Source organism: Entelurus aequoreus, linkage group LG02 (genome assembly GCF_033978785.1).
Source record: "Entelurus aequoreus isolate RoL-2023_Sb linkage group LG02, RoL_Eaeq_v1.1, whole genome shotgun sequence".
NCBI classification, from domain to species: Eukaryota; Metazoa; Chordata; class Actinopteri; order Syngnathiformes; family Syngnathidae; genus Entelurus; species Entelurus aequoreus.
This window is the reverse complement of record NC_084732.1, coordinates 61,270,591-61,290,888: the sequence shown is the minus strand read 5'-3', so window position 1 is coordinate 61,290,888 and position 20,298 is coordinate 61,270,591. Positions and strand designations below refer to the sequence as shown.

Below are 20,298 nucleotides of genomic sequence, written 5' to 3'. Positions count from 1 at the left end.
GCAGCCAAGGCTGCATACTCACGGTACCTGATATTCAGCTGGGAATGACTACAACAGTATATAAACACAAGACATATATATACTCTATTAGCCACAACACAACCAGGCTTATATTTAATATGCCACAAATTAATCCTGCATAAAAACACCTACGTGTTTGTTATGCTAGCTCCTAGCTCCTCTGCTAGCTCCTAGCTCCATAGAACACGCCAATACAATTCAAACACCTGATCAACACACACAATCACTCAGCCCAAAAGACAGTTCACCTAACCCAATGTTCATAAAGCTTATATATTTTTAAAAAGTTACGTACGTGACGTGCACATATGGTCAAGCTATCAAATGTTTAGCAGCCAAGGCTGCATACTCACGGTACCTGGTATTCAGCTGGGAATGACTAAAACAGTAAATAAACACAAGACATATATTTACTCTATTAGCCACAACACAACCAGGCTTATATTTAATATGACACAAATTAATCCTGCATAAAAACACCTACGTCTTTGTTATGCTAACTCCTAGCTCCTATGCTAGCTCCTAGCTCCATAGAACACGCCAATACAATTCAAACACCTGATCAACACACACAATCAATCAGCCCAAAAGACCGTTCACCTAACCCAAGGTTCATAAAGCTTATATATTTTAAAAAAGTTACGTACATACGCAAAAAAAAAGTTGCGCACATACGGTCAAGCGATCAAATGTTTAGAAGCCAAAGCTGCATACTCACGGTAGCACGTCTGCGTCTTTGTCATCCAAATCAAAGTAATCCTGGTAAGAGTCTGTGTTGTCCCAGTTCTCTACAGGCGTCTGTGTATCGAAGTCAAAAGTCCTCCTGGTTAGAGTCTCTGTTATCCGAGTTCTTCCATCTTGACTGCATCTTTCGGGAATGTAAACAAAGACGCGCCGGCTGTGTACTGTTGTTGCTGACTTCGTTCGAAAAATACGTCCGTTTCGCACCGACAACTTTCTTCTTTGCTTGCTCAGCTTCTTTCTCCATAATGCAATGAACATAATTGCAACAGATTCACGAACACAGATGTCCAGAATACTGTGGAATTATGAAATGAAAACAGAGCTTTTTTGTATTGTATTCAATGGGGAAGGCATACCTCTGTTCCCCGGGCTACGTCACGCGCATACGTCATCCTCAGAGGCGTTTCGAACCGGAAGTTTAGCGGCAAATTTAAAATGTCACTTTATAAGTTAACCCGGCCGTATTGGCATGTGTTATAATGTTAAGATTTCATCATTGATATATAAACTATCAGACTGCGTGGTCGGTAGTAATGGGTTTCAGTAGGCCTTTAAAAGCATTCTTCTACTAAGGTCAAAGTGCACGTGTCCATCCACGGCGCTGCAGGGAGTTCCCAGGAAAGTAACATCTGGTAGAAGGTCCACACATAGGGACAGAGGATAGGGGTCGGAGGTCACCGGACCCAAATCGATCACAGGAGATAGGTTGACTAGTCAATTAAATAAACTGAGTGGTATGCAGGCTGTCCGGCATCAAGATTAGACCCACAAGGTGAGGGGGGTCTACAAGAAATGGTATTTAAATACAGTGTTTTTTATTTAATTATTTTATTTAAATACACACAGGACAGCAGAATGAAGAGATTTGATACACTTCTTCTAAAGCTGCAGCTCTAGTCCGAGGCTCGCTGAAACAAATAAAGCTTTTTGTTCGACGATTCCTCTTGGCGTCCCCTTGGCTCATCACCCATCACACGACCATCAAATATACAACATAAATACACAAACTATATATATATATATATGTATGGCATTTATACTAATAGCTTTGTGGAAATAAGCACATTATTTAACAACAAACTGTATTTTGAAAATAACTAATGAAGTGTAATTCTGGTCCTGCCGCCCCCTCCCGGGCAGAGGGACGATGCGGCTGCGTAGCTGGATCAAAAGAGATGTCGGAGACGCTTTGCTGAACCAAAAGTTGCTTTGTTACAAGCGAGCGTCATTTAAAAAGGTCTGCAGTACCCGTAGGAATGTAAGTCAAAAAATGGAGGACTCTTGCCTTGGAGAAGCCGAACAATCAGTTTTATATTCCTCCTTCCTGTCTCTGTGTGTGTGTGTGTGTGTGAGAGTCAGGAGAGCACATCCTGACCATAAAAGGAGATGTTTGTGCGTAAGTGTCTGGAAAACAACTGCTTTAAGTCATAATTCAAATGTTGGCTTTGAGCTAGACAGGTAGTCTCTTCTCAAGGATATAGCTATCACTTTTGCATTCCGAAGTCCCAATTAGGGCCTCTTTCCTACGAGAAGTGATCCAATCCTCCTGTGAATATCAAACTAAGGGGCCTTATCTTATCATGTGCTCAAACTTAAATACCACTGTTTACTTAAACTTGGTGGTTTGCTTTCTCCAAGATGAATATGAACATTCACCATATGTAGAACATAATATGAGTTAATTAATTCACTTCACTAACAAACAAATTAAGGTAACAGGACTGTATTGATATTTGAACACCAATTTCATTGTCGAAATATCAAACAGAAAGTGAAAGAGTGAACTTTCGGTCTTCGAGTGGACTGCAGAGAATGATGCAACTTCCTGTGGACTTGTAGAATATTCTACATTTTTCAGAGGGGGTAGGTTGTTATGATTATGGGGCCGAGTGAAAAGCCAAGGACACGACTAAAATGTGAATTGCACTTTTTTTCTTTTAAATAAAAAAAATACGCCTACAAAAGTTATAGGATAAGATGTAACACTAATTTGTAAAAAAAAAAAAAAAACATTTCTGCCTTATTTAAATTATAGTTTCTAATGTTTAAGGTATTAAACTGATATTTAAAAGTGTATTATTTCAATGTGCAGGACACTTGGCTTTAAAAAATTGCCTGTCTTGTATATGCAAGTAATTATTGTAGCAAAATTATTTGGAAACGTTTATCTCAATCTGTGCGTGTGTACTAATTTGTGTGTCTATATATCAAACCGAGTTTGTGTATTAGTTTTTTCCAATTGTTTACACACTAAATTTTACATTTTCACACAGTTAACAAAAGTCTACACACAGTAAACAAAAAAAACTGTGCAGATTTGCATAATGTTAGGCAAAGACTCTGCTTCACATTTTTTGACAAATATTACACACCCCTTCCCATCTTGCACACTGATAACGATTGTGATACACACATCTTTACACCTTACACAACGATAAGGATTGTGAAGTTGCTTCCTGGTCAATACAAAGGGCTGTCTTGCCAATGACCACACGATTTAACACATTGGATAATCACATCCACCAGGTGTAAAGACACACGTGATAAATTGAAAATACAGCTTTCAAGTGGGTGCTACAGCTATACAGTTTTTTCCATTTGTAATTTTTATCTCCAGATTTTTTTTCAAACCTTTTTAGTTGTCTCAGATTTCCTTTTGTACTGCATATCATTGTTGACTACTGTGATATGTTACTTTACCTGACTGTGGTAAAAAATAAATATTTTCAGTTTGCAGCATCATTGTTGAGCAGTTCTTGAAAAGATTACAGGATATTTTCACTTTCTCTTTAGGTCCTTACGTATAGGCACACTTCGAAGTAAACAATGATGATTGCTATGGATTTGCCAATATATTTTGTCAAGTTACAGTAATCATTCATCACATATGCTAAAAAGGTCGGGCAAATTGCCCCAAACATGTGATTTCTTATAGTAAAATAGGGGTTTTTACAAATGTGTTTTATATTTATCACTGTTCTGGGTAACTCACTCCAATAGTGTTTTATCATTTGAAGTCTGTATGAGTGAGATGACAATAAAACTACATTTTTACAAATGCTTGCTTTATTTTGATGAATGGGCATATGTATATGTTTTGACCGAAGTGTGTCATTTTGCAAATAATCTAGGTATTAAGAAAATTGAATGTTGTGTTTGAAAAAGTGTGTAAATCCTTTTGAAAAAAGACACAAAGTTAGTAAAATTTTGTGTAAGCAAATGGAAAAAACTGTAAGATTCGCGAAAGGGTGTTTTAGATCCGTGACTTTTGTAACACTTCTGCCATGTAAGATTTGAGTGAGCGCATCCGGATTCGTGAGCGTGTAATACAGCGTGCGTGTATGTATCTGAGGTGTTCCTACATTTACTACGGAAGACACCACCCAATTTAAACAGAAACAACGTACTGCTGAGGTGTGTGAAAGAGAGACGCCAAGACCCGTCTTATATCTATTGTTGGTTAAAAGTAGCAACAGTTGATTGATGGCTTGACCTGAGATTCGTTATTTCGATCTGTCTGTACAGAAATTTGAGCATGTAAAAATAGTTGTCTGTCTGTCTCATCCTCACCACTAGTCAGCACCTTGCAGCCACAGATCATGTTATTCTGCCTTGAAGTCAACAACGATGCACCTTGAGCATGTAAAAATAGTTGTCAGTCTGTCTCATCCTCACCACTAGTCAGCACCTTGCAGCCACAGATCATGTTATTCTGCTTTGAAGTCAACAACGATGCACCACCCTCGCACACTCGCTCAGAGTTGCCAAGCTTCACGCATGTCATTGTTAATTGTACAATAATGTCCATCCATCCATTTTCTACCGCTTATTCCCTTCGGGGTCGCGGGGGGCGCTGGAGCCTATCTCAGCTACAATAATGTAATTTACGTAAATAAATAGTTTGTCATAATATAAAGTGAAGTGAATTATTTTTATATAGCGCTTTTCTCTAGTGACACATAGCGCTTTTACATAGTGAAATCCAATATCTAAGTTACATTTAAACCAGTGTGGGTGGCACTGGGAGCAGGTAGGTAAAGTGTCTTGACCAAGGACACAACGGCAGTGACTAGGATGGCGGAAGCGGGGATCGAACCTGAAACCCTCAAGTTGCTGGCACGGCCACGCTACCAACAGAGCTATATCGCCCCATCATGTAACTGCTCCAAAAGGAGACTGTAAGCTGCCGTGTCATCATTTGATTTGAATACTTTCCCAATTTCTTCTCCATTACTGCTCCCATAAATTGATAACTATAAGAATCTGAATGTTTATTGATAGCCACGTAAATGTGAATGTTATTGCCATTCCTTCATAAAACACGCCGTTGTCACATTGACTTAGTTGAGACGGCAGTCAGGACTGCCTCAAGATGACGGCTGCACTTTTGGGCGCTGCAAGATCTATAGTACTGTATCAGGACTGTAACCAGGATTTGACAAATACTGAAGTCAAAGAATGGTGGTCCAAAAGGCAGTGGCATGTCCAGACAATTTTTTCAGGCATGGCACAGGGGTGGCACCCGTCTAGCAGTCAATCTACCCCAGGAGCAGCTGTAGCTACTATAGTAGTTTACCACAGTTACTACAACCAAGTATAGAGTAAATCTTCTTGTAAGACAATTGCTGACATTAAACAATATTGCAAAGCATTGAGCTATTACAGTACGTTAGACAACTTGCAACAGTTGCCACAAAATACAAATACTTTATGTCAATTTTTTTCTTAAATTTTTTTCTTCAATAAAGTAAAATTATAACATTCGTAAACATGCATTTCATTTTAAACATATTAGGTCTTCATTCAAATTCACTCATGACATTGCTGGCAAAATAATATTTCAAAAATATTACACAGTGTGCCTTTAAGAGTGTTTGCACAACAAATAAATGACCTGCAAAACGTAGAACTATAATCATGGTGAAAAAATAAAAGATGGTGGGACTGAAATAACGTTCAAAATAGATGAATGCGCCTGTTCTTGTGTTGGCAGACGAATACTTTAAACACACTTGTATAAAAAATATATTGTAACTAAAATGACTTAGGTTTAGTGAAGGACCACGGACATCTGAAACCTGGCTGCTCATCATCGGTTATCATCAATCAAAAAAGAATGCCTGCCACCCAGATGTGCTGGATAAGATGGTCTGTCACCCGAATATGTGCGCGCCGAATCCGTCAATTAAGATTGCCTGCTAATATGTGCACACCAGTTTTCAAGACTTCCGGGGGAAGAAAAAGAAGAAAGAAAGAGATGTGCGCAGCGGATAAGATTGCCCGAAGTATAAATGATAAAACATTGAATATTGAGAGTATGTGAACCATTCCTACCTTGTTTACAGTCAATCAATTCTATTCATTGTCAAACATCGAAGTAAAGCGATCAGGTGTCTTAGCGTTTAATTGTCTTTATGCAACACACCAGGTACACTCACACATTTAAAGCTAACCTTAAAAAAAACTAAAACATTTATTGGCATTATTTGTCATTGAACATCTGCCATGTTTCCTTCTTCCGCCGTAAGAAAGATGTAGAGTGTTGAGGCGGAAATGTGGGTGTGGCTTTGCGGCTGAGAGCAAGGCTGCCTTAAAGGTGCTGTTTGCAACTTCCTCACAGTAACATTTTTCTAAGCAAAAAATATAACAAGAACACCACTGGCTAGCTTATGTTATCATTGTTGGTTTAACCGAACACATTTGTTTGACAATTGTCTATATTTTAAACAATTACAAAGTTTATGTAATACATTTTTTTTTACCGGCCCGAAAAAAATGATTGATGTTTACGGCTGTCACTTACTTGGTCTTGGCGGGGTGGCACCTGGCAGCGTTTCACATCTATTTCATTCAGGTAAAACCAACAATAGTGACGTCAGTATAATTTAATGTTAACGTTATGTTGACAGTACATTTCAGATCAGATTATGTTTAAAGTAAAACTGGACTTTATTGTGTTATGTTGTTGTCTAGAGTTGAAGTGCATTCAGCTCTGCATGACCAAAGATTGTATATTGAGAGAGGATGATCTACCGCATTGTGATGTACAGCGCACACAATGTCCTACACAAAGTATATTTGCAGTCAGTCATACCATTCTCTTCTTGTCACTTAAATGTGCTGTTAGCAACTTCCTCATGTGGCCGGATCGAGTCTGCGTTGCGTATTGTGTTGTGTATTGCTCAGAGGACAAACGAATTTAATGGTTGTCTTTAGCCGAAACAGGTGGTGTATTCATTTCTGTAGGAAATAAACAAAAAGTAATGCAGCAGCATTAGGACACAGGGCTCTGCAGCACATCTTTTTAACAGTAAATCAGCTTAAACGACCAGAAATGACAAACAAAACATCCACATTTTTTACAAAAGCTAAATCCAAATTAAAAATACACTGAAAATTAATACACCACCATCTAATTAATATTTTATATAATAGGAAAATAAACAATAAATATAAACACAGTACAGAACAATAGACCAAAGTCTTGGGAGCAACAGAAACATACCTGTATGAAATAAACAGAAAGTAATGCACCAGCATTTAGACACAGGGCTCTGCAGCACACCAGTCTGAAATGAAAAAAAAAAACGTTAATGGAGCGGCACAGCCATTGTGTGTTTGAGTGAGAAGTGCTGCTGAACAGTACACTAGTAAAAAGGTAGCTCAAACACTCAAACCCTGAGCAAATTAAGTGCACATGAATGTAACAGCAACTTTAGCAGCACACAATTACATTATGACCTTGTTTCACAGTTTACACTTAGACTTAGACTTAGACACTTGTTATATTATCTTAAAGCACGAGAGCAGAAAAAAACACGCACCTCTTCACAGCATGTTTTAACTTGCTCCGTATCAGACTGGTCTTCATCCATATACATTCCGTCACAGGTCTGGTTACTGGCAGATTCCTGCGCCCTGGTCAATACAGCTCTTGTCCTATCCTCCGAACTCTCCCCCTTCAAATAGTCGACGAGATCCTCCATTTGACACTCATCCTCTGATGCATCAAGACTGTCCTCAGTTCCTGACAAGTCTCCATCAGCAGTCTCTATGGGCAGGAAGCTGATACAGGATAAGGTTACGATGTACCACCTTCGTTTTCCCCTTGTCATCTTCCAACTTGTATGAGTCTGCGGGTTGCTGTTCATGACAGTATAGACAGTTGGTTCCCACGTGTCGACAAGTTTCTTCTTTCCCCTCTTGCCTTTGTTGGCGATGCGTACTCTGGCTCCCACATTCAGGTAAGTCCCCTTGACCTTACGATTGTAACCTTCGGCTTTCTTATCTTGCTCCTTGATGGCATGCCTTTGAGCTTCATGGAGGTAAGACATAAGCGATGTTACATAGCTGTCATAGACAACAAACACCGGGTCGTGTAGGACTTGTTTGAACATCACATCAATTAGGAGCCTTGGAACCCGACCAAATATGAGATGAAAAGATGCGTATCCAGTTGTTTCACGCACCTTCGCATTGTATACAAATGTCAGGGTTTGGACTTGCTGGGGCCACTTGGCCTTCTCTTTCAGTGACAACAAACGGAGCGTATTTCCCAGTGTCCTGTTAAATCTCTCAGTCCCTTGGTTCCCCCATGGGGTGGTAGGCTGTAGACTCCTAATAGCTTAAGCAGCTCCGCAATAAGCTCACAAAACTGGCTCCTTGATCGGTGTGGATGTGCCCTGGAACTCGTACACACAGAAGATGTTATCCCATTACTTGCCATGGGCCAACTTTGTGAAGTGACCCGTCAGGACAAGAACATCCACTGAACGCAGCTTGCTATCTTCTGCACTCCAGTAATCCAAACCCACCAGTTCCATTGGAGTAGAGGTCTTGATACTTTCAAGTCGACCTCAGGTGGAAGGATCTGGTGTCCTGGCCAGGATGCTCTTCTGACAACACTTGACATAAACTTTAATTTGATGCGCCATTCTAGGCTAAAAGAAGCATTGTCTTGATAGGTGAATTGTTCTTGCCTGCCCTTGATGTACAGCCAAGTCAGGTACACTATGCAAGGCCTTTTCTATCAGGCTCTAGGGCAACACAAACTGATGCCTCTTCTGTTTGCTAATGGAATCCTTGGTGACTGTGTAGAGCACTACATCAGTGACCTTACGCTTTTCCCACTGTTTGATAAGGACCAGGGTATTCATGTCCAGACTGTCCTTCTCTCGCCTTGAGGGCCTCCTCTGCCAATTCAGAACTGGCATGACTTTAGAGATGCCTGGGGGAAGCTCTTGCCTTTTAAGTAGCTCTTCCACAGAGAGGGCAGGTAGAAGGTCCTGTCCCAATGGAACAAGGTTCTAAATGGGCTGAACCAATTCTGTCGCTCTGGACTTTGTAGCTGTATCCCGGTGGTCTTGAGAATCAAGAACAGCCTTCACAATGTCGTCACACAGAGGTGGGGAACAACGGGACTGAGTCGCACCCGGTTTTGTTCTCTTTGTCTGGTGGCACTGGACTTTTAAACAGAAGACATCCTGAATTCCATGTTCTCCAAATCCATCAGAATTGACAAACAGATTGCTGTAGGACTCTAGGACAAGTCTATTCCCAATGATCTTAGCAAACGGGTCCCGGCTGCGAGCATCAACCACTGTGTTCTTGGTTCCTGCAATGTTCTTCAGACTGAATGTGTAAGGAGCAAGCTTTGCAACCCATCGATGTTCGCAGGCGTCAGCTTTGGGCTTAGTCATTATGTATGTGAGTAGATTGTTGTCTGTCCGTACTTTGAAAGGAGTTGCCCTTCAGCCAATGGCTGAATTTGTCACACACAGTCCACTTCAGCACCAAAAACTCGAGCTGATGAGCTTGATAATTCTTCTGAGAGCTGCAGGGTCTTACTTGCCAATTCTATGGACCGTGTTTTACTTTCAACAGCTTGTACTTGTGGCAATACTGCACCAAGGAAGCATATGTCGACAGAATCAGGGGACGTTTTAAGTCAAGATGTGCAAGAGCCACACAGTCCAGCAGACTCTCTTTAAGGCTGACAAAGGCGATGTCACACTGTGGAGTCCAGTCATTAGGTTTGAGTTTCCTGAATGTTCCTGCCTTTTCATTTACCATCCTTTTCACTGCGCACGAGGGCGAGGGGTTACAGATACTCATATGCAGCGCGCACACAAACAGGGGGGAGAGAGATGAGAACGAGAGGAGCGCAAGAGGATTTTACCAAAGGTGAGTTGACAGCAGGAAAAGGAGTAAAGTTTGATATATTTTAAAGTGTTAGTGTAAAAGGCAGAATGTACACTTTGTGAAGTAAAAATTCCATATCGAGGATGCGCCACAAACAACCTGCACTTTCACATGTAGACTGTGCTAGTAGCAACATCTGTCCCATCAGAAATAATCTTCTCCAAAACAGGGCATCTGCATAACAGAAAGGAGAAACAGGATTAGCCCCTCAAAATTGAGGCAATTGGTTTTTTTAAGGCTAATCTTTCCTCACCTGGATGCTGCTTTTTGTTTTTGTTTTTGCACGTTTAAGTTATATTTTGATGAGTGAATCTTGTGTTTTTTCACAAATTAAAATGGGTCGTTTTAATTTAAAATGTATTTGTGTATAAGTTAAGTTATGTTAAAGGCCTACTGAAACCCACTACTACCGACCACGCAGTCTGATAGTTTATATATCAATGATGAAATCTTAACATTGCAACACATGCCAATACGGCCGGGTTAACTCTTAAAGTGCAATTTTAAATGTCCCGGGGAACTTCCGGTTTGAAACGCCTCTGAGGATGACGTATGCGCGTGACGTAGCCCGGGGAACAGAGGTATGCCTTCCACATTGAAGCCAATACGAAATAGCTGTTTTCATCTCATTCTGGATGTATTCTGGACATCTGTGTTGGTGAATCTGTTGCAATTATGTTCATTGCATTATGGAGAAAGAAGCTGAGCAAGCAAAGAAGAAAGTTCTCGGTGCAAAGCGGACGTATTTTGCGAAGGAAGTCAGCAGCAACACAACACAGCTGGTGTTTCATTGTTTACATTCCCGAAAGATTCAGTCAAGATCGAAGAACTCGGATAACAGAGACTCTAACCAGGAGGACTTTTGACTTCGATACACAGACGCCTGTAGAGAACTGGGACAACACAGACTCTTACCAGGATTACTTTGATTTGGATGACAAAGACGCAGACGTGCTACCGTGAGTATGCAGCTTTGGCTTCTAAACATTTGATCGCTTGCACGTACGTGCACGTCACGTATGTAACTTTGTTTAAATATATAAGCTTTATGAACCTTGGGTTAGGTGAATGGTCTTTTGGGCTGAGTGATTGTGTGTGTTGATCAGGTGTTTGAATTGTATTGGCGTGTTCTATGGAGCTAGGAGCTAGCAGAGGAGCTAGGAGCTAGCATAAACACCTAGGTGTTTTTATGCAGGATTAATTTGTGGCATATTAAATATAAGCCTGGTTGTGTTGTGGCTAATAGAGTATATATATGTCTTGTGTTTATTTACTGTTTTAGTCATTCCCAGCTGAATATCAGGTACCGTGAGTAGCAGTTGCGCTTCCAAACATTTGATCGCTTGCCAGTACGTGCGCGTCACGTACGTTACTTTGTTTAAATATATAAGCTTTATGAACCTTGGGTTAGGTGAACGGTGTTTTGGGCTGAGTGACTGTGTGTGTTGTGCAGGTGTTTGAATTGGATTGGTGGCTTATATGGAGCTAGGAGCTAGGAGCTAGCATAGGAGCTAGGAGCTAACATAACAAACACTTAGGTGTTTTTATGCAGGATTAATTTGTGGCATATTAAATATAAGCCTGGTTGTGTTGTGGCTAATAGAGTATATATATGTCTTGTGTTTATTTACTGTTGTAGTCATTCGCAGCTGAATATCAGGTCACCCCCGGCTCTCACAGCATATTCCCTATCTGAATCGCATCCACTCCCCACTAGTCCTTCACTTGCACTTTACTCATCCACAAATCTTTCATCCTCGCTCAAATTAATGGCGAAATTGTCGCTTTCTCGGTCCGAATCTCTCTCACTTCATGCGGCCATCATTGTAAACAATAGGGAACTTTGCGTATATGTTCAATTGACTACGTCACGCTACTTCCGGTAGGGGCAAGCCTTTTTTTATCAGATACCAAAAGTTGCGATCTTTATCGTCGTTGTTCTATACTAAATCCTTTCAGCAAAAATATGGCAATATCGCGAAATGATCAAGTATGACACATAGAATAGATCTGCTATCCCCGTTTAAATAAAAAAAAATTCATTTCAGTAGGCCTTTAAGTTTATCAATAAAGCCATATACAGTACATACTACACATAGGTTATTTTTCATGTGTTTTTCATTAGTTACTCATTGTACACATCATTTTGTTATAAATTAATTTAAGTAACACAAAATCTGAGGAGCAACTTGGGAGCCAAAAGAGCCAATTCCGTCTCTTCACATAGAGACGGAATTCCCATCACTAGTGAGGAGGTAGACAACTAACTACTGGAGAAAGTTAGGACTTCAAAATAAAATTACAAATCCTCCCAAAACGAACTACTGACAATAAATAATAATACAGCAATAAAATAAAACGTGGGGGAATTTTGGTGGAATGCATACAATATATTTATATACCTGCTACACTCAGTAACATTTTTCAAAGCAAAAAATATAACATCACCAGATAGCTTATGTTATACCATTCATGGTTTAACAGAACACATTTGTTTGACAATTGTCTATATTTTTTACAATTGCAAAGTTTATGTAATACATTTTTTTACCGGCCTGAATAAAAGGATTGGTGTTTACAGTGGTCACTCACCCGGTCTCGTCACCACGTACGTACACGCATACAAAAGCAGTGCAAGAGAATCAACGAACAATTTGCAGTCATGTTGTTGTTATGATAGAATATACATTCAATGCATATTATAGGTTGCTATTATTAGCTAACACCACCTAAAGCTAATGCGCGTGCATGTGTTACGTACGTACGTAATTACGTCAATACGTACGAGAAGCCGCAAGTAGACGGGATATACTGTGTAAAGTACATTGGGAAATTTGCGCCCTCCAGGCATCTGTGTAAATGTTGCAAACATCCATCGATTTTCAAACACTTGTCCCTCTCGGGGTGGCGAGGGATGCTGGAGCCTATCCCATCTGCACTCGGGCAGAAGGCGGTGTAGACCCTGGACAAGTCGCCACCTCATCGCAGGGCCAACACAGATAGACAGACAACAATCACACACTCGAGCCAATTTAGTGTTACCAATCAACCTATCTCCAGGTGCATGTCTTTGGAGGTGGGAGGAAGCCAGAGTACCCGTAGGGAACCCAGGCAGTCCCGGGGGAAAACATGCAAACTCCACAGAAAGACCCGGAGCCCCGGGATTGAACTCAGGACCTTTGTATTGTGAGGCACACGCACTAACCCATGTTGCAAACAACCCCTTTAAAAAAATACAGAGGACATGACCTCGGTGTCTTCATGGTAGTTACGGCCATGTACTGTGTATAAAGATCTATATAACGACCTCCTCACTTCAATGCAAACTTGGCTGGTTCTGAGACACGATTGATTGCTCCAGTCTTAATTTACCATAAATGGATTGCGTTTTGAGCAATACATTTATTTGCAATGATTCATGATACTTGAATAAACTAGTGTGTGAACAATTTAGCAAGGAATGAACATCCATTACCTCGGTTTTAAATCATATAGTTTAGTCTGTCATTTGCCTGTATTTCTCTGCTTTTTGTGTGTTACTTGTTTGTGGTGTACAGCCCTTTGTTTTTCAACTGTGGTTGATTTTAAAGGGCTTTATAAATAAAGTTGGTATGGTATGATAACATATCAGTTTAGGACAATGTAACAATATCAACAAAATAATACAAGTGTTCCCTTTTAATTTAATGATAAAGTCAATAGTACAAAAATATAACAAACATTAATACAATACTGATACTTTCGTTGACATTTTTCAAGCTCATTAAATTAATTTTTAATTTGTTTATTATGATTGTAAGAATCAAAATAAAACACAGGGCAAATATTTAAGGCGGACGAACAAAATACAAAGAATATACAACTTCAACAAAATAACACAATCCTCATTCTATTACATACAATTTTTCATTAAAAATAGATATTTGTGAAACTAAACATATATTGAAAAAAAAATATATATATAGATCTCATCACGCTCGTATCATACTGCACCTTTAGGACCCATCCATCCATCCATCCATCCATCCATCCATCCATCCATCCATCCATCCATCCATCCATCCATCCATCCATCCATCCATCCATTTTCCTACCGCTTGTCCCTTTTGATATTTTGATTGACGCACTTGAATACTTCAACAGATAAACACGACAGATCACAGACGTGCACGACGGAATACTACAAAGAACACAACATTGTCAGCAATTGCGTGACGACCACGTTCAAATCTGCAACTTCAAAGAGTTACATCACCTAATCCATGTCAATACTGTAGATGTTTATTATCATGCCATCAAGACGTGAGGACAACGACAAACAATAGCATGCGTGATGAAGATTAAAGAATGAACTGACCAGACACCTAAACAAGGCTTGGTTTCGTGTGTGTGTGTGTGTGTGTGTGTGTGTGTGCGTCTGTCTGTCCGTGCGTGCGTGTGTACGTGTGCCACTCAGCCCGCACTCACCATGTCTTTCAGGGATTTGCAAAGTAAGTATTACTCTATTTTATGTGGATGTACAAACACTTTCTGCTTTAAAAGTCCTCTTTGACAGATTTCACAGAGATGATGAGAGCGTTGGGCTTTCCTCGCTTGATATCGGTGGAAAACTTCCGAACGCCCAATTTTACACTGGTGGCGGAAATCCTTATATGGCTTGCTCAATGGTACGTCCAAAATATCCCTTTAATATTAAAGTGTAACTTTTAATTTAATATATTGTTGTTATTGGAGCAAAGAAAGTAATTCATGTGCTGTGATTATTTAAATATTATTGTACTATTTATTTTATTTTTTTATTTTATTTAGTAATTATTATTTTTTTAAAGTCTTACATTTTATCCCTCCATATGTGCTCGTGTTTCCGTGTACCCGAATATGGCATGCACAGGAAATGAGGCTGTTTCTAGAGAGTATGGGTCCATGAGGGAAATCTTTTTTTTTGGTTCTCTTCTGTTTATTTGTACACATATGTGCTTTTTGTTATATTCAAATATTATAATCTTATATTGTTTATAAATAAGTAACAGTATGGCTTTAGGTGGCAAAAAGACATGGTAGTTAAAAATAAAAGTTTGTTTACTTATTTTGCACTATTGATAAAGTTAAAGTACCAATGATTGTCACACACAGACTAGGTGACTTTAGTTTGCGCAAACATTGTATGTAATAACATGAAATCGTTGCATTTTTGTTGCTCGTTACATTGTATTATATTGATGTATTCATATATTATAAATTGTTCACAAATAAGTGTGTTGATACAAATATGTTCTGTCTGCCTTACATTCAGTGATCCTGTAAAATGGCCAATTAAAACGGTATCAATATTAGCGACAGTGGGCCTGTCTTTACTTGGTATCAGATCAATACCAAAATTTGTATTATTGGACGAGAGGTGGACCGTTTGCCAGTCCATCACAAGAAGACATGAACTGCAGATGAGGAAAAATACATATTCACTCTCACATTCACAATTATGGACAATTTAGAGCAGGCGTGTCAAACTCATTTTGGTTTAGGGGTCACATAAAGCCTAATTCAGTGTTTCTTAACCACAGGGTCGGTGTTCTATCGATTTCAACAACCCATCGCTACTGAACATGTGCGCGCAAATGCAAGTATTTCAACTATCCCCAGGTAAACAAATACAGCGTGAGCAAGTTCACGAATCGGCGTTTAAAAACCTATTTATGTTGCTAACTAACTGACAAACAAAGCAAAACCATGGCGAAAACATAACCTCATCGAAGAAGGTGATCATTGCAATTCTAAAGTGGGAGCGTTATTTGGATATCCAGATCGGCGTTCCGAAACTTAAAGTTGCATTTTTTAACCCAACTGCGTAATTCAATAGACCCCACTATCGAGTTACGTGACTGGTTGCTTTTTTCGAGGAAGCTGCTTAATTCGACAGGACACCAGGGCATTGGTTGGCCGCGAGTGCCAGTAATGGGCTCCTGTATGGGCCGCAGCGGTTGTAAAACACTTTTTCACCACTTGTTATTACTGCCGTAATGACAATACCAAACAAACAGAACAAGCCTGGAGCTAAAGTCATAGATACGTTTTGTAAGTGCAAATAGTTAGATTATAGTGGCAAAGCTGTATTTTCATTTGCACTTTAATTTCAATTGACAGTTAAATTAAGAAACATATTAATTTTTAATATACTCTATATTCATTTAAGCACAACATCATTGTATGTAAGCGTATTTTCTGTTTATTTATAAGTCCTTTCTTTGGTTAGTACTTATGTTAGTTAGTACTTATGTTGGTTAGTACATCAGTGTGTGAATGTCTGTATGAATGTGGAAATAGTGTCAAAGCGCTTTGAGTACCTTGATGGTAGAACGGTGCTATACAAGTATAACCCATTTACCATTTACTGTATATATCTGCTAGAAAATTGTGACTGAACTTTTACTTACTTTCAGTATACCTGGAATGATACCCAAAACGCTTTACATTATACATCATTTAACCATTCACACACACTGATGGCGGGAGCTGCCATGCAAAGGCCCTAACCACGACCCATCAGGAGCAAGGGTGAAGTGTCTTGCCCAAAAACACAATGGCCATGACTAAGATGGCGGCAGGTCGAATTTAACCTGGAACCCAACTTAGAACCCTCAAGCTCCTGGCATGGCGCCACGCCACCCACATATGACTACATTATTGTTACACACTGTCTGGTACCAATCTCTGATTCCTTCTATGAAACAACTTGTTCATACTTTTGTCGATGTAGTTATGATCCTCAGCTGGAAATTCCAACGGACATGAACACAGAGTCAGAAAGAATATTCCTAATCAAGACCGTGGCTCAGTTCATGGTAACATCTCAAGTTAAAAACACAATATTGTAAAAATACTTTGGTCAAAGACCTGCTATTTTTGTTTAACAGGCAACGAAAGCTCACATAAGGATGAACACCAAACGCCTTTACCAGGCTGATGGCTATGCAGTGAAAGAGATGGTAAAGATCACAGCGGTGCTCTACAATGCTATGAAGACCAAGCAGATGGCACTGGGGGACAGACTGGACGAGGATAACAACACTTTCAAGTTCGACCTGGGCTCTCGAGTGAGAAGATTTGTTGTATGAAAATATCGCTATGACATGCACATGCTTCAGGCTTTTAGCCTAAAATTGTAACGTTAAGCCTCACATTAGCAAACATGCTAACAAAGCCACTCAATACTTTTCATTGTTACAAATATTTAAAAATCACATGTTATTTGTTTCAATTCAAAGTACAGTAGTACCTTGTTTTTTTGTAGGCCCCATTTTTAGTATGAATGAGATTTGCCTGCCCAAAAACCAACGACAAGTTTAACCTGGTTTTTGGTGATGGTCATAGCTTGAATGGCGCCATGTTGGTGAAGTGTGGGTGGGCTTTCCAACACGCTTTGTGTTCATGCTGAGAAGATCGAGATAGTGGTTTGAGTTGATGACCCTTTGTGTGCTGTGTGTGCAGCAATGCCAGACGTACAATAATTATTGTATTTGTACGATAATTATCACATTTTATATAATTTCAACCAGTCTATTATTAATATCCCGATAATGTACCTGATATTGTTCATTGTCCCTGGTGCCTGTTCACAGCCACATGGAGTTTTTCAGCAGTGCTGTTAGTTCTACACCAAAATTCATTTATTATTCTTCTTCCGCCAATTTTGGCGCGCTCTACCTTCCACATTTTTCATCTGATTCACACCTTTCCAACTTCAAACTGGCACGTTTTTCCCATTCAAAATGACGTGACCGTTTTTTAAACTTCCACAATTCCCACATTCTTCAACCGATTCAAACCATTCCACCATCCTGGAAATCAAAACTACCATTTTTCCAAGTTCAAAAAATTCCAGGGTTTCCCAGAATTCTCGGTTTTCCAAAACTTTATTTCCACCTTTTATTCTTTCGACTACTCCTTCCACATGTTTCAACCATTACATTGTCCGTAACATTCATCTTTGTCAGGACAAAACCAAATTGTTTTTGAAACTGGACAAATTCCTGGTTTTCCGGAAATTCAGTAACACAAATTTCAACAACAATGTTTTACTATGTCAACATTTCGCGACTAATTCGAACAATTCCAACACCAAACCGTTCATCTCATCCAGGGCAATTGTGCTAGTATCTGTATTTAAAACATTCACGTTTTTCCCAAAATTCCCAAATTGCCAGGAAATTCCTATTGAAATGAATGCACTCTTTCCAAATTCTACAATTTCCACCTTCCTCAACAATTCAAACCACTGTACCTTCAACAAATTTCGACATCGTGGACATTCAAACCACCAATTTTCCAGGCTCCAAAAATGTTCCCTCAAAAAAGTTTTCCTGAAATTCCAAGATACCCAAGTACTATGATATCAACATTTCCCGATCAATTCTAAAAATTACAATGCCTAACCATTCATCTCATTAAAATGGCAATTGTGATATTTACTATATTCTAAAAAATTTCAGTTTTTCCCCAAATTCCTGAATTACCAGGAAATTCCCATAAAAATGAATGGGACATTTTTCAAAGTTCTACAATTCCCTCATTTCTCAAACGATTCAAGAAATTCCAACACAAACCAATTCAGCTCATGAATTTCATGACATGGCGCCATCTTGGAAGCATGCTAATGGTGGTAATGTTAGCATGCTAACATTATCATGTTGACGTTTTATATTAGCATGTCGCTAATTAAGAACATTTTACCCTTATAGTCTTGGATTCTGCTACTTGGTGCCATCTTAAAAATATGGTAGCCTTTCACCTGTTTGCATGCTTAAGTTAGTATGCAAATGTTAACTTGCTAACATTTTATGCTATCAATTTAGCTAATTTTATGTGTTTTAATAATTATGGATTTCTTTACTTGGTACCATCTTAGAAGTATGCTAGCTTTTCATGTTAGCACATACTTGCCAACCCTCCCGGTTGTACCGGGAGACCCCCGGTAATCAGCGCCTCTCCCGATAACCTCCCGGCAGAAATTTTCTCCCGACAAAATCCCGGTATTCAGCCGGAGCTGGAGGCCACGCCCCCTCCAGCTCAATGCGGACCTGAGTGGGGACAGCCTGTTCTCACGTCCGCTTTCCCACAATATAAACAGCTTGCCTGCCCAATGATGTCATAACATCTACGGCTTTTAGAGAGTAGAGTGCACAACTGCGCAAACAACAAGGAGACGAAGCAGAAGAACGAGGAAGTTACAGACATTGCGACGCCGTCGACGAGCAAGATGAAGAAATACGCTTGCAAGTTCCAAAACGAATGCAAACAAAAATTTCAGTTCATCCAGGACAGTTCGAAGGGGAAGGGGTATGTATGTTGCCTGTACATATTGTAGAACAGACTTCTCCATTGAACACGGTGGCCGAAATGATATACTCATTCATGAACGGAGAAGTTAAACAGGACAATACTGCCATCTACTGGATAGCCTCCGGGACACTGAAATTCAAGTATTTATTTTATTTATATGTATAATAAAATAAATATATATATATATATATATATATATATATATATATATATATATATATATATATATATATATATATATACATATATATATATATATATATATATATATATATATATATATATATATATATATATATATATATATATATATATATATATATATATATATATATATATATATATAGCTAGAATTCACTGAAAGTCAAGTATTTCATACATATATATATATATATATAAAGTATATATATATGAAATACTTGAGTTGGTAAATTCTAGCTGTAAATTTTACGGCCCTATTAACCACGCCCGTAACCACGCCCCCAACCACGCCCCCGCCCCACCTCCCGGTATTGGAGGTCTCAAGGTTGGCAAGTATGTGTTAGCATGCTTAGGTTATTAGCATGCCAAGTTAGCCTGCTAAAGTTTATGCTCGCAATTTAGCAAATTTTGGAAGTTTAAACCTAATAATCATTGATTTCGTTACTTGCTAATGTTATATGCTAGCAATTTAGCTATTTTTTTTAACGTTTTAAACCTAATAATCATGGATTTCGTTACTTGGTGCCATTGTACCAGTATGCTATCTTTTCCCCTGTTACCATGCTAAGGTGAGGACAATATCGTTTTATGTTAGCATTTTAACAACATTTTTACTTTTTAACCTAATAACCATGGATTAAGTTACTTGGCACCATCTTAAAAGTATGCTAGCCTTTCACCTGTTAGCATGCTAATGTTAGCATGCTAATTTTAACTTGCTAACATTTTATGCTAACAATTAATATAATTTTGAATGTTTTAAACCCAATAATCATGGATTTTGTTACTTGGTGC

At 39.0% G+C, this 20,298-nt stretch overlaps 2 protein-coding genes across 3 annotated transcripts in view; one reads left to right on the top strand and one right to left on the bottom strand.

Annotated features, from left to right (window-relative positions):
* Positions 1–6,394: 6,394 nt before the first annotated feature.
* On the bottom strand, positions 6,395–19,023 carry LOC133636671 (uncharacterized). 2 transcript variants are annotated; one of them, XM_062030428.1, is made up of 4 exons: positions 18,900–19,023; positions 7,590–10,140; positions 7,271–7,334; positions 6,395–7,005 (listed from the first exon to the last, which is right to left on the bottom strand). In XM_062030428.1, the coding sequence occupies exons 2-4, from the start codon at positions 8,160–8,162 to the stop codon at positions 6,965–6,967; spliced, it is 678 nt and encodes a 225-aa protein (XP_061886412.1). In that variant the 5' UTR covers positions 8,163–10,140; positions 18,900–19,023; the 3' UTR covers positions 6,395–6,964. The 2 variants fall into 2 exon arrangements, with proteins under 2 accessions (XP_061886412.1, XP_061886410.1); XM_062030426.1 differs by lacking the exon at positions 18,900–19,023 and adding an exon at positions 14,434–14,575.
* Positions 14,280–20,298, top strand: part of LOC133636655 (clusterin-associated protein 1-like) — a 31,711-nt gene continuing 25,692 nt past the window's right edge. The window contains exons 1-4 of the mRNA XM_062030425.1: positions 14,280–14,456; positions 14,522–14,633; positions 16,721–16,805; positions 16,878–17,057. Coding sequence (XP_061886409.1) covers positions 14,435–14,456; positions 14,522–14,633; positions 16,721–16,805; positions 16,878–17,057 — 399 coding nt within the window. The 5' untranslated portion in view covers positions 14,280–14,434. The remainder of the gene's footprint in view (positions 14,457–14,521; positions 14,634–16,720; positions 16,806–16,877; positions 17,058–20,298) is intronic.

Bases quoted from the DNA above. Each gene is read 5' to 3' on its own strand.
- LOC133636671 (XM_062030428.1), bottom strand. From the start codon at position 8,162: ATGTTCAAACAAGTCCTACACGACCCGGTGTTTGTTGTCTATGACAGC. The intron at 7,335-7,589 runs GTGCGTGTTTTT...TTTTCATTTCAG, and splicing joins TTAAAACATGCTGTGAAGAG to ACTGGTGTGCTGCAGAGCCC. The intron at 7,006-7,270 runs GTATGTTTCTGT...TATTTCCTACAG, and splicing joins TTTCTGTTTATTTCATACAG to AAATGAATACACCACCTGTT.